The sequence below is a fragment of the Anomaloglossus baeobatrachus genome, chromosome 6 (assembly GCF_048569485.1).
Source record: "Anomaloglossus baeobatrachus isolate aAnoBae1 chromosome 6, aAnoBae1.hap1, whole genome shotgun sequence".
Classification (NCBI taxonomy): domain Eukaryota; kingdom Metazoa; phylum Chordata; class Amphibia; order Anura; family Aromobatidae; genus Anomaloglossus; species Anomaloglossus baeobatrachus.
The window spans coordinates 72,081,406-72,095,465 of record NC_134358.1 but is presented as its reverse complement, the minus strand read 5'-3'; the positions used below and the strand labels follow the sequence as shown (position 1 = coordinate 72,095,465).

The 14,060-nt window shown below is 46.3% G+C and overlaps 1 protein-coding gene across 1 annotated transcript in view; it reads right to left on the bottom strand.

Moving 5' to 3' along the window:
- UBR5 (ubiquitin protein ligase E3 component n-recognin 5) overlaps positions 1–14,060 on the bottom strand; it is a 392,825-nt gene that overhangs the window by 277,433 nt on the left and 101,332 nt on the right. The window contains exon 16 of the mRNA XM_075353032.1: positions 14–126. Within this exon, the coding sequence (XP_075209147.1) occupies positions 14–126 (113 nt within the window). The remainder of the gene's footprint in view (positions 1–13; positions 127–14,060) is intronic.

Here is a 14,060-nt window from a genome sequence, read left to right as displayed (position 1 = left end):
TCGGGTTGTTCACCTTGCCCACAGGGACATTCTTGACATCTTCAACAAACACAACTTCTCGTAGAGACCACTGCTCTTCATTCACCTTCTCTTCCTCTTTTGGAGCTGGAGTCGATCGTCGACGTTCTTGAAAGAAAAAAAGAAAAAAAGAAAGAAAAAAAAAGAAGAAGACTTCGTGACTTCGTATTTTAGAGGTATTTTTTTGAAAAAAAAATTTTTTATGGTTGCGGACACCTTTATCTCCCTGGTTCTTTTAGGTCACATCTTATGTAAGAAACTGAAGCAAGCAATTCTCCAAAAAAAAAAAAAAAAAAAAAAAAAAAAACAGATCTTTGGAGTAATGCCTGTGGAAGTCACCTGAGCTGTAGTATGTTTGTTTAAACGTAATAAGAATATCTGTGTATATAATTAAAATATAGATGTAGTTGTATAATTATCTGTCTGTCTATGAAGCAATTGCACAGACCTATAGTATAATTCAAAGTTGTATAATCATGAAGGAGTTAACCAGAGATGATGAAGCCAGAATGTGAAGCTACAAACTCTTATCAGTAATGTTCACATAGAAGGAATGTACGGGAGGCAGGCAATGTGATGTGAGAAAGAAGGGAATTTTGTTTACTTACCGTAAATTCCTTTTCTTCTAGCTCTAATTGGGAGACCCAGACAATTGGGTGTATAGGCTATGCCTCCGGAGGCCGCACAAAGTATTACACTAAAAGTGTTAAGCCCCTCCCCTTCTGCCTATACACCCCCCGTGCTCCCACGGGCTCCTCAGTTTTGGTGCAAAAGCAAGAAGGAGGAAAAGATTATAAACTGGTGTAAAGTAGATTCAATCCGAAGGAATATCGGAGAACTGAAACCAAACAACATGAACAACATGTGTACACAAAAAAACAGGGGCGGGTGCTGGGTCTCCCAATTAGAGCTAGAAGAAAAGGAATTTACGGTAAGTAAACAAAATTCCCTTCTTTGTCGCTCTATTGGGAGACCCAGACAATTGGGATGTCCAAAAGCAATCCCTGGGTGGGTAAAATAATACCTCGTAATAGAGCCGTAAAACGGCCTCTTCCTACAGGTGGGCAACCGCCGCCTGAAGGACTCGTCTACCTAGGCTGGCATCCGCCAAAGCATAGGTATGCACCTGATAGTGTTTCGTGAAAGTGTGCAGGCTCGACCAGGTAGCCGCCTGACACACCTGCTGACCCGTAGCCTGGTGCCTCAAAGCCCAGGACGCGCCCCCGGCTCTGGTAGAATGGGCCTAGAGCCCTGAGGGAACCGGCAGCCCGGTAAGCTTCGAGAATTGGTTCCTTGATCCACTGGGCCAGGGTTGATTTGGAAGCCTGTGACCCTTTACGCTGGCCAGCGACAAGGACAAAGAGTGCATCCGAGCGGCGCAGGGGCGCCGTACGAGAAATGTAGAGCCTGAGTGCTCACCAGATCTAACCAGTGCAAATCCTTTTCACATTGGTGAACTGGATGATGACAAAAAGAGGGTAAGGAGATATCCTGATTGAGATGAAAGGGGGGTACCACCCTTGGGAGAAATTCCAGAACCGGACGCAGAACCACCTTGTCCTGGTGAACACCAGGAAAGGGGCTTTGCACGACAACATTGCTAGCTCAGACACTCTCCGAAGTGAAGTGACTGCTACTAGGAAAATCACTTTCTGCGAAAGGCGTGAGAAAGAAATATCCCTTATTGGATCGAATGGTGGTTTCTGAAGAACCATCAGCACCCCGTTCAGATCCCAGGGTTCTAACGGCCGCTTGTAAGGATGGACGATGTGACAACCCCCTGCAGGAACGTGCATACCTGTGGAAGTCTGGCTAGGCGCTACTGGAAAAAACACAGAGCGCTGAGACTTGTCCCTTAAGGGAGCCGAGCGACAAACCCTTTTCCAGTCCAGATTGAAGGAAGGACAGAAAAATGGGCAAGGCAAAAGGCCAGGGAGAAAAACCCCGAGCAGAGCACCACGACAGGAAATTTTTCCACGTCCTGTGGTAGATCTTGGCGGACGTTGGTTTCCTAACCTGTCTCATAGTGGCAATGACCTCTTGAGATAATCCTGAAGACGCTAGATCTAGGACTCAATGGCCACAGTGTCAGGTTGAGGGCCGCAGAATTCAAATGGAAAAACGGCCCTTGAGACAGCAAGTCTGGTCGGACTGGTAGTGCGCACGTTTGGCCTACCGTGAGATGCCACAGATCCGGGTACCACAACCTCCTCGGCCAGTCTGGAGTGACGAGGATGGCGCGGCGGCAGTCGGCCCTGATCGTGCGTAACACTCTGGGCAACAGTGCCAGCGGAGGAAACACATAAGGGAGTTGAAACTGCGACCAATTCCGAACTAAGGCGTCTGCCGCCATAGCTCTGATCGTGAGAGCGTGCCATGAATGCCATGACCTTGTTGTTGTGCCGGGACGCCATTAGGTCGACGTCCGGCCTCCCTCAGCGGCAACAGATCTCCTGAAACACGCCCGGGTGAAGAGACCATTCCCCTGCGTCCATGCCCTGGCGACTGAGAAAGTCTGCTTCCCAGTTTTCGACGCCCGGGATGTGAACTGCGGAGATGGTGGAGGCCGTGGCTTCCACCCACATCAAAATCCGCCGGACTTCCTGGAAGGCTTGCCGACTGCGTGTTCCGCCTTGGTGGTTGATGTAAGCCACCACTGTGGAGTTGTCCGACTGAATTCGGATCTGCTTGCCTTCCAGCCACTGCTGGAACACTTTTTAGGGCAAGATACACTGCCCTGATCTTCAGAACATTGATCTGAAGCGAGGACTCTTGCTGAGTCCACGTACCCTGAGCCCTGTGGTGGAGAAAGACTGCTCCCCACCCTGACAGACTCGCGTCCGTCGTGACCACCTCCCAGGATGGGGGTAGGAAGGATTTCCCATGCGATAATGAAGTGGGAAGAAAGCCACCCCCTAAGGGAAGCTTTGGTTGCCTGAGAGAGGGAGACGTTCCTGTCGAGGGACGTCGGTTTCCTGTACTATTTGCGTAGGATGTCCCAATGAAGAGGACGCAGGTGAAACTGCGCGAAAGGAACTGCCTCCATTGCTGCCACCATCTTCCCCAGGAAGTGCATGAGGCCCTTCAAGGGGTGTGCTTGACCTTGAAGGAGAGATTGCACCCCTTTCTGTAGTGAACGCTTGTTGATCAGCGGAAGCTTCACTATCGCCGATAGGGTATGAAACTCCATGCCAAGATATGTCAGCGATTGGGCTGGTGTCAGATTTGACTTTGGAAAATTGATGATCCACCCGAAACTCTGGAGAGCCCCCAGAGAAGCGTCGGGGCTGTGTTGGCATGCCTCTTGAGAGGGTGCCTTGATCAGCAGATCGTCCAAGTAAGGGATCACCGAGTGACCCTGAGAGTGGAGGACCGCAACTACTGTAGCCCTGACCTTGGTGAAAACCCGTGGGGCTGTAGCCAGGCCGAACTGCAGTGCCACGAACTGCAGGTGTTCGTCTCCTATGGTGAAGCGCAAGAAGCGTTGGTGCTCTGGAGCCACCGGTACGTGGAGAAAAGCATCTTTGATATCGATCGATGCAAGGAAATCTTCTGGGGACATTGAGTCGATGACGGAGCGGAGGGTTTCCATCCGGAACCGTCTGGTCTATACGTGTTTGTTGAGCAGTTACGGGTCCAGGACAGGACGGAAAGACCCGTCCTTCTTTGTAACCACAAACAGGTTGGAGAAAAACCCGTGACCCTGTTGCTGAAGAGGAACAGGGACCACCACTCCTTCTGCCCTCAGGGTGCCCAGCGCCTGCAGAAGAGCCTCGGCTCGCTCGGGAGGCGGGGATAACCTGAAGAATCGAGTCGGGGGACGAGAGGCGAACTCTAACTTGTAACCGTGAGACAGAATGTCTCTCGCCCAACGGTCTTTTACCCTTGGCAGCCAGGAGTCGCAAAGGCGGGAAAGCCTGCCACCAACCGAGGATGCGGATTGAGGAGACCGAAAGCCATCAAGAAGCCGCTTTGGTAGCGGCACCTCCGGTGGTCTTTTTGACTTAGACCGCCATGAATCGGAGAGCCCTTGATCTATTCAGAGGCCTTTTGGACGAGGAGAATTGGGACCTGCCCGCGCCCCGAAAGAACCGAAACCTCGACTGCCCCATCCTCTGTTGGGGTATGTTCGGTTTGGGCTGGGGTAAAGATGTATCCTTTCCCTTGTATTGTTTGATGATTTCATCCAAACGTTCGCCAAACAGTCGGTCGCCAGAAATTGGCAAACTGGTTAAACGCTTTTTTGGAAGCAGAATCTGCCTTCCAGTTCCGTAGCCACAAGGCCCTGCAGAGTACCACCGAATTGGCGGAAGCAACCGCCATACGGCTCGCAGAGTCCAGGACAGCATTAATAGCGTAAGACGCAAATGCCGACGTCTGTGTGGCTGCGTCAATTTGCGCTTGACCTGCTGAGATAGCTTGTAGCACCCATACGGCTGCAAATGCTGGTGTAAAAGAAGCGCTGATAGCTTCATAGATGGATTTCAACCAGAGCTCCATCTGCCTGTGAGTGGCATCTTTGATTGATAGACGCTATAAGATCGTTCACTATGGCGTCCCCGTCAGGCGTATCAAGATTGAGAGCAGCCTCAGGATCAGAATCCTGATCAGCTGTCTCCGCTTCATCATCCAGGGATTCCCCCCGCTGAGACCCTGACCAATATGAAGATGTCGAGGGAATTTCCCAGCGAGCTCGCTTAGACGGTCAGGGGCTGGGGTCTGTATCAGAGACCTCACTCTGGGATCTATGAGACACCCCGGGGAGACCTCTGGTCCAACTGAGGTGGGCCAGGGAGCAATGATTCAACAGTGCCCCTGTGCTGAGATACCGGTCTGGATTGCTCAGTGGATCCTGCCGGCAGAGGGGTCGTACATGCGGCGCAGGCAGCATAGTAAGCCTGTGGTTTGGCGCTCCTGCCTTTTATGGGCGCCATGCTGTTGACTTCCCTGAGCAACACAATATATATACAGAATCAACTGTGCACCATACAGTGTAAAGCATATCTTATAAACATATGATTTAAAATTACACTCCTGCACAAATGTGGCTAGCACCACAGATGCTGCATACCCCCCGCATAAAGCGGTTGTGAGGCCACCAGGGTCCCTGCCTGGGTCTGTCAGAATTTGTCCCCCTCTGCAGCATTCAAGGAGCTGACAGGAATGGCTGCCGGCTTCTGAGGAGAGGACAGTGAGGGGGGTGGAGTATGCAAAGCATGCTCCAGCCCTCAGTGCTGCTCATCCTGTGCAGCGTCCCGCCCTTCCCCTGCTTGTCAGGGCTGTGGGCGGGAGGAAGAAAGACTAGGCCGCAAAAGCCGGGGACTCGAGTAATAAACGCGGCCGCCGTAAAAGCGCGGCCGCGCGGAAGTCCCCGGCGCACTACAAGTCCCAGCCGCGCCTCAGTGTCAAAACATGGCGGCGGCGGTAGTACGGTAGTCCCCCTACATAAACACACTCAGCGACGCTGAGTGTGTAATGGCACATTAACCCGGTCAGCGCCGCGGTCCCCGGTGCACTAGCACACCCAGCAATGCTGGAGTGTTGCTGTGCGCGGTCCCCACAGGGACACAGAGTACATTCAAGTAGCAGGGCCATGTCTCTGAACGATACCCGGCTCCTATCCAGCAGAGTCTTAGGAGCTGTGGATGGAGCACGGTCTCAGTGCCTGGAGACCGGTAAGATCCCACTTCACCCAGAGCCCTGAGGGGGATGGGGAAGGAAAACAGCATGTGGGCTCCAGCCTCCGTACCCGCAATGGATACCTCAACCTTAACAACACCGCCGACAAGAGTGGGGTGAGAAGGGAGCATGCTGGGGGCCCTATATGGGCCCACTTTTCTTCCATCCGACATAGTCAGCAGCTGCTGCTGACCCATCTATGGAGCTGTGCGTGCGTGTCTGACCTCCTTCGCACAAAGCAAAAAACTGAGGAGCCCGTGGGAGCACGGGGGGTGTATAGGCAGAAGGGGAGGGGCTTAACACTTTTAAGTGTAATACTTTGTGCGGCCTCCGGAGGCATAGCCTATACACCCAATTGTCTGGGTCTCCCAATAGAGCGACAAAGAAATGGGGAGTGAAAAGCACTCCTTGTTAGCTTCAAGGTTATTCATTCTTATGGTATAATTGGATCCATCACATTAAACCAAGTCAGTTGGTGATGCTGGCTGAAAAGAGAGCATGTCTGTGTTCTTTGTCTTATATACATTGATATAGATAGAGATTATATATATATATAATATATAATATATAATTATATATAATATATAATATATATATATAATATATATATATATATATATATATATATATATATATATATATATATATATATATATATATATATATATATATATATATATATATATATATATATATATATATATATATATATATATATATATATATATATATATATATATATATATATATATATATATATATATATATATATATATATATATTGGCACCGATTACATCTGGCTTCATCAGGGAAGGTGATCACATGATGAAGCCAGATGTAATCCGTGCGAAACGTGCGTAGGAAAGCTCCTCTCACTGGTGTGGGACGCTCTGGTGATCACTCTCTTAGCCATGTGTAAGTTATGGGATTGTTATTGGATCTTCTTTATGTGATTGGTCTGGTCTCTGGTGCCTCTGCCCTGTCCAATGGTTTTATGCCGATTTGGCTATACGTTTTTACATACCTTGTCAGGACAGAGGCGCCATATTTGCTAGCCAGCCATCTATGACTATTCATGACTTTTTGTCCCTGCTAAGATTACCTCCCCACTTGGGGTGTTTGTCACCTTTGCTCCCCCACTTATATGTGGTACTTCACCTTGTCCGCTATTAGCGCCATATATATATATTTTTTGTAACGATTGAAACCCAATTTTTAAAAAAAACTTATATAATAAAGCTTTTTGATGTTTTATATAAACAGCCTTTGTAAGCTCCAGTTCTTTCTTCTTTTTATGTGCCTTATGGAGTGGCGTTGATTCTGACGCGAGATGTGCTTCGGTTCAATGTTTTTGTGTCTTAAGATTGTTGAATGATGCAGAATTGTTTGGCAGAATATCGCAGGCATTGCTATCAGAAAGATATATTGAAGTTGAAGATGAAGATGAGCAAGGGGATGTTGTGTTTTACTATATGTTACCCGAGTCTGAGGACAGATCTGAGGGTCCTCCGATAGGTTGTTTTGTTGCTGCCCCACAACCTGATCCCCATTCTATTCCCCCGTCCCGGAGATATTCACAGATGCTGCAGTCACTAGACAGCATCCCTTAACCCTTTCCACACCCATAGCCCTTTTCCCTCCCATACCTGCAATGCAGTCTCTCCCCATACCGGCCAGTCTGCCGTCACACTCCCCAATTATCAATTCCCTCCCCTTGGATCCCCCTTTTTTCCTTAGGATACATAGTGAGTTTTACCCCGAACCTGACAAGGAACAGCCCTCATTTAAATATGTCCCTTTCAACCCCACCCAGTCAGCGGCATTAATCCCCTGCCTGCCAAATCCCAACATTAACCCTATGCGATCATATAGAAAGATGCTACAGGTCCACCAGTTATACTCAGCTGCCCGGAAGGACCTTGTTAATCTCACCAAAGTAAAAGCAGGAGACAGTTTTTGGCCCTTAATGGAGCCCCATCTCGCAATGCCCCCAGGCACTGATGACACCATTTTCCAAAGTGGACAACAGTATTGTGTTGCTTTAAAAAGATGGGCTCAAGATCAATTGGTATATACAAATGTGTCGGTGCAGCCCCCGCCACAGCCCATGCCCCAACAAAGTCCAAACCCCGTATACGTAGCTCCCAATCAACAAAGCCAGCAACAGAATTGTTGGCGTTGTGGTCAGCCCGGTCACTATCAAAGAAAGTGTCACACCCACAAATCTCAGTGTTTGGCCAGGTACCCTCAAAACCGTAACCAAAACTTGCAACACAAATTTACAATAAAAGGTGTTCCCTGTAGATCCAGTAATGATCTACCTTAAGCCAGGTATGCCTTTTCCCAGAGTATCATAGTATCCCTTTAAATCAGTCCCAGGAGATTTCCCAAGATACTGCCCACAGTCCGGCTGCACCCAGGAGTCTGCCCCAACCTTCCCTACTAGCACAGGGGGGAGCCCCGGACTGCTTGTTTTTGTTGCAGTGATTTCCAGTCCCAAGCTACCCGCTTTAATGATGTTCTCCATTCCACTCCATCGATCTTAAGGTTTCTATAATATATGTTTCTGTAGTTCTTTTGTTTCTGCTGGCTGACACGGTACAGAAATATATTTTATATATTTCTATAGTGAAAGTTCTGCCCATGTTTTTTTTCTTGTATCTGTTTTGCCCACCAGCTGTTCTAACATCGCGCATCCTGAAGGAGACAGGGGAGCATAAGCCAGAGCAGGGATGTGTGGGAGTATTATCAGTAAGCTGCTGCTAGTCACAAGTTGTAGAGAGCAGAGAAAAAAAAAAAAAATAAGGAAGTAGAAAAAAGTTGTAAAAAAAAAAAAAAAGTTTCAGCAGATTTACAAAGCAGTTTCTGTCTTATGTACTAACAAGTGCTTTTTCCGGCTGGTGGAGTGGATTTTGTTTAATCCTTAAAGTTTAAAATTTCATAGGAGATTATCAATAGTATTCTGCTGCTATTTAAATAATTGAATTAATTTTGCAGGGAAAAGTATATTTTTTAAAATATACAAATTAGGTTTTTTTGTTTTTATGGTTATGTTTTTGTTTTCTATTATTCTTGCATACAAAATGCCAATATTGATTACTTTCCTTTTCTTTTGTAGATACAGAATATCTATGAACCCTGTTGTAAGGTTTCAAAATTTCCCAGTAGCGTATAAGTTATATTTATTTATTGGTTAATCATATTGTTTACTGTTATAGACCTATATATTTTGCCACAGTAGTATATAAAAAGGGAGGAAGTAGATATCTATTGCATTTTTCCAGCAGCAGACATATTGGATAGGCTTTAAAGCAGGCTTTAAAGTTGGCCTTTCTTTTGCAACAGTTATGTCATGTTTATTGGATTATTATGAATGTAGGAATATATGTCTGTTATAGGAATGATCTAATCTATATTTTTTAGTTTTTGTTTTTATAGATGAAACCAGATGGTGGTCGATTCTGCACTGGATATGCTACAGTTTACACAGCATGAGGTAGTCTAAATTTAAGCCACTCCCTCCCCTCCTATCGGTACGGAAGGAAGTGACGTAAGTGCCTCTCTAGATGGGTGGAGCAGAGGTAGGTAAGATAGTCAAAATGTATGTAGGATGTAGATCTTTCCTGTTGTCAAATAAGCTAGGTACGCCGAAAAGAAAGTCTAGATCTGAGCTGATGGAATCGGATGGAGATCCCCGCACAGGTGCAGCTGACCAAGAAGCAGTGAACGGGCCTAAAGTTGAGGAGTCCTTTACCATGCATAGAAACCATGCCTCGGTGACATCTGTCACGTCAGTGACTTCTGTCACTCCTTGTGTTCTTAAATCCCTACAGGAAAAAGCGAATCAACAAGGAGTGGAGTGCGAGACGCAGGGAGCCGGCTGACTGAGGAAGGTCTGTGGATGAAGGGTGGTAAGCTTTCTCTGCCATGAGATCTCTTCTTAATGATGGCCCAAGTAACATGGACTAACATCTGTGACAGTTGGATATCAGTGTGCGCTTTGGTGATGCCAGGGTTCAGTACCCAGGTAGGCAAACTCACTCGGTCTTGTGAAGCACGTTCTTAAAACAATGAGGAAAAACTGTAAAGAGTCCGTAGAAACACCCTGCACCTGCTCTACCCATTCTTAGAGACTGCAAACTGATTATAGATGTTTATCATGAGCACGTTGTATGCAAGTCTGTGCGTGTTGTGTAGATTTCTTTCCAGGTCTGGTCAGAGGCTTTCCAGTGCAGAAAATGACGTCCTTGCTGAAAAGCCACATAATGCAAGTGGTATGTAAAAAAAAAAAAAAAAAACTGATAAGTTGTAAATCAATGCGTGTTTTGTTTCTCTTTAGTGCATGTTTTGTTTCTCTTTAGTGTGTGTTGTGTTTCTAGTTAGTAATAAACAGGTTCCAATGTAAAATGTTTTTCTTTGGTCTAGCGCAAACCACGTATAATTTTCATATGATTGACTAATTAGAGAAATAAAAAAGTGTATTTTCTAATTCCAGATCCTAAATCAGAGTTAGTAGTTTATGGTTTTCGGTCAGGAGATTGATTAATCCTAAAAGGACACAGAAATTTCGATAAAGCTCAACGGCAGGACAACATGGATTCACGCCCCGCATTGCAGAAGGGTGGATCTACCGGAGCTGCACTAAGCGTCCTGCTTATATTTATCCTTTACAAAAAAACCTGTACAGTCCCAAACCATCATTGCCGAAACAGGAGAGAGGACTTAGAGAACCTTGAGACATGGGAAAGTCCAACTACAAAGGGTGAGGACTTGCCTAGGGGTCCTTAGTCTCAAACCGGTGAAGAAATCCCATTCCCCTCTCCACCCATGTCTCAACGTTCAGTCAGGCAGGATTTCCCAACAGATCTTTCTTCCTCTCTTCCTAAGGGAACACGGTACCCTTAGTATTTGTTAATGGCAGAAATAAGTCAAGGGGAGGACAGTTGAAGGTACGAATTGAGTAGTCGAAAATACTTAATTCAGCCATTTCATAGACCCAAAAATGTGGTTTGGTTAATGTAATCTAACCATTACAAATGTTTTTGTTTCCTACTAATTTCAGTAATTTTCCTTAATACAAAATGCTAGATATGGAAAATCTCATTTCAGGAAAAGTTTTGGAAGAGCCTATCCCATCAGGCTGATGTCTCTCCGGCCTAGTCTGCTGAGCACTGGCAGTGACACGCGAGTTAACGTCACATCTCAGAAACCAATGGACCCGACACAACCGAAGCAGAAAGCGGCCGCTATTCTACCCATTATCCCAGAAGGTTTTTCCCAGTCTGCGCCACAAACTGTTCACATGAAGCCTCATCATGTTTTGTTGTTTTTTTTATCAAGAGCAGATTATCCAGGTTCACAAAGTGGCCCTAAGTGGACTAGCACTGACCAAGCATCTTCCTTTTTGTTTTATATCCGGAAAGAAGAAGAACCATGGACAATTTCCAAATGTCCTTTTTTTTTTTGTTTTTTTAATTATGTGCTAATTTTTAAATAAGGTTTAGATTCAATTTTTCTTAATCAAGATAATGTGCCCTAATGAGAGTAATAACGCCAATTCTAATAGCCCCTATAAATCATAGAGTTATGTTTAATAAATAAAAATAAGTATTTAAGGGGGGAGCTAAAGCCTATAGTGTTAAATTAAACAACAATCCCGGACGAGCCCCCATAATATTCACAGATATTTTATTAAGGGGGGACTGTGGAAGTCACCTGAGCTGTAGTATGTTTGTTTAAACATAATAAGAATATCTGTGCATATAATTAAAATGTAGATGTAGTTGTATAATTATCTGTCTGTCTATGAAGCAATTGTACAGACCTATAGTATAATTCAAAGTTGTATAATCATGAAGGAGTTAACCAGAGATGATGAAGCCAGAATGTGAAGCTACAAACTCTTATCAGTAATGTTCACATAGAAGGAATGTACAGGAGGCAGGCAATGTGATGTGAGAAAATGGGGAGTGAAAAGCACTCCTTGTTAGCTTCAAGGTTATTCATTCTTATGGTATAATTGGATCTATCTCATTAAACCAAGTCAGTTGGTGATGCTGGCTGAAAAGAGAGCATGTCTGTGTTCTTTGTCTTATATACATTGAGATAGAGATATATATATATATATATTGGCACCGATACACAGCTGATACGGCATAGTCTCTGGATATCCCAAATGAGGACTCAATTAGCAGTCTTCAACCCAAATTCCTCCCTTGACATGCCCACCATTAGGTAAACCACATCAGGGCAAAAGACCTCACTAACGTAATTTTCACCCAGTTTACTTTCTTCTGCAACTTTGGCCTCCTCACTTTTAGGGGGTAGGTACGAACATGTTTTGGGATCACAAGCTGCTGAATCTCCCAGAAGTACATTGCTGTAAGCTGCTAACGTCAGTCTACCTTCCAGACCTACAGCATCGTCCCTTGCACATAACTTCAGTGATTTTATAAGCTCAAGTCAAAATCTCGCTATCCACCTCACAGCCATCTTAGGATATATATTTCAGCCCCTCCTCAACAGCCATTGTAACATCTACCACTTCACTGTGCATACAAACCAGGTCAGAGTGGTAAGACTGCAGAGCATGTGTCCACCACTAAACACAAGAGGGTGATCCACCAGCCAGGCAACAGGAAAATAAAAAAGAAAAAAAAAAATGCAGCTGGCACTACTACAGAGTAATGCAATTATATACAAAACTGCACTTTAATGGCTGTATATGACAAAAGAAGGGAATTTTGTTTACTTACCGTAAATTTCTTTTCTTCTAGCTCCTATTGGGAGACCCAGACAATTGGGTGTATAGCTTCTGCCTCCGGAGGCCACACAAAGTATTACACTTTAAAAAGTGTAACCCCTCCCCTCTGCCTATACACCCTCCCGTGCATCACGGGCCCATCAGTTTTGGTGCCAAAGCAGGATGGAGGAAACTTATAAATTGGTCTAAGGTAAATTCAATCCGAAGGATGTTCGGAGAACTGAAACCATGAACCAAAAGAACAATTCAACATGAACATGTGTACACAAAAGAACAAACAGCCCGAAGGGAACAGGGGCGGGTGCTGGGTCTCCCAATAGGAGCTAGAAGAAAAGGAATTTACGGTAAGTAGACAAAATTCCCTTCTTCTTTGTCGCTCCATTGGGAGACCCAGACAATTGGGACGTCCAAAAGCAGTCCCTGGGTGGGTAAAAGAATACCTCAATAAAAAGAGCCGAAACAACGGCCCCCTCTTACAGGTGGGCAACCGCCGCCTGAAGGACTCGCCTACCTAGGCTGGCATCTGCCGAAGCATAGGCATGCACCTGATAGTGTTTCGTGAAAGTGTGCAGACTCGACCAGGTAGCCGCCTGACACACCTGCTGAGCCGTAGCCTGGTGCCGCAATGCCCAGGACGCACCCACGGCTCTGGTAGAATGGGCTTTCAGCCCTGAAGGAATCGGAAGCCCAGAAGAACGGTAGGCTTCAAAAATCGGTTCCTTGATCCACCGAGCCAAGGTTGACTTGGAAGCCTGCGACCCCTTACGCTGGCCAGCGACAAGGACAAAGAGCGCATCAGAGCGGCGCAGTGGCGCCGTGCGAGACACGTAGATCCGGAGTGCTCTCACTAGATCTAACAAATACAAATCCTTTTCACATTGGTGAATTGGATGAGGGCAAAATGAAGGTAAGGAGATATCCTGATTGAGATGAAAAGTGGACACCACCTTAGGGAGAAAGTCCGGGACCGGACGCAGAACCACCTTATCCTGGTGAAATACCAGGAAAGGGCCTTTGCAAGACAGCGCTGCAAGCTCTGACACTCTACGGAGTGAAGTAACCGCCACTAGAAATGCCACCTTCTGCGAAAGACGTGATAGAGAGACATCCCGCAGCGGCTCAAAAGGTGGTTTTTGAAGAGCCCGTAGAACCATGTTGAGATCCCAGGGTTCCAGCGGGCGCTTGTAAGGTGGGACTATGTGGCAAACTCCCTGCAGGAACGTGCGGACCTGCGGAAGCCTGGCTAGACGCTTTTGAAAAAACACGGAAAGCGCCGAGACTTGACCCTAGAGAGAGCCGAGAGACAAACCCTTGTCCAATCCCGATTGAAGGAAGGAAAGAAACCTGGGTAAGGCAAACGGCCAGGGGATAAACCCCCTCTCAGAGCACCAGGCTAAGAAGATCCTCCAAGTTCTGTGATAGATCTTGGCTGACGTTGGTTTCCTGGCCTGTCTCATAGTGGCAATGACATCTTGAGACAACCCTGAGGACGCTAAGAGCCAGGACTCAATAGCCACACAGTCAGGTTGAGGGCCGCAGAATTCAGATGGAAAAATGGCCCTTGAGACAGCAAGTCTGGTCGGTCTGGGAGCGCCCACG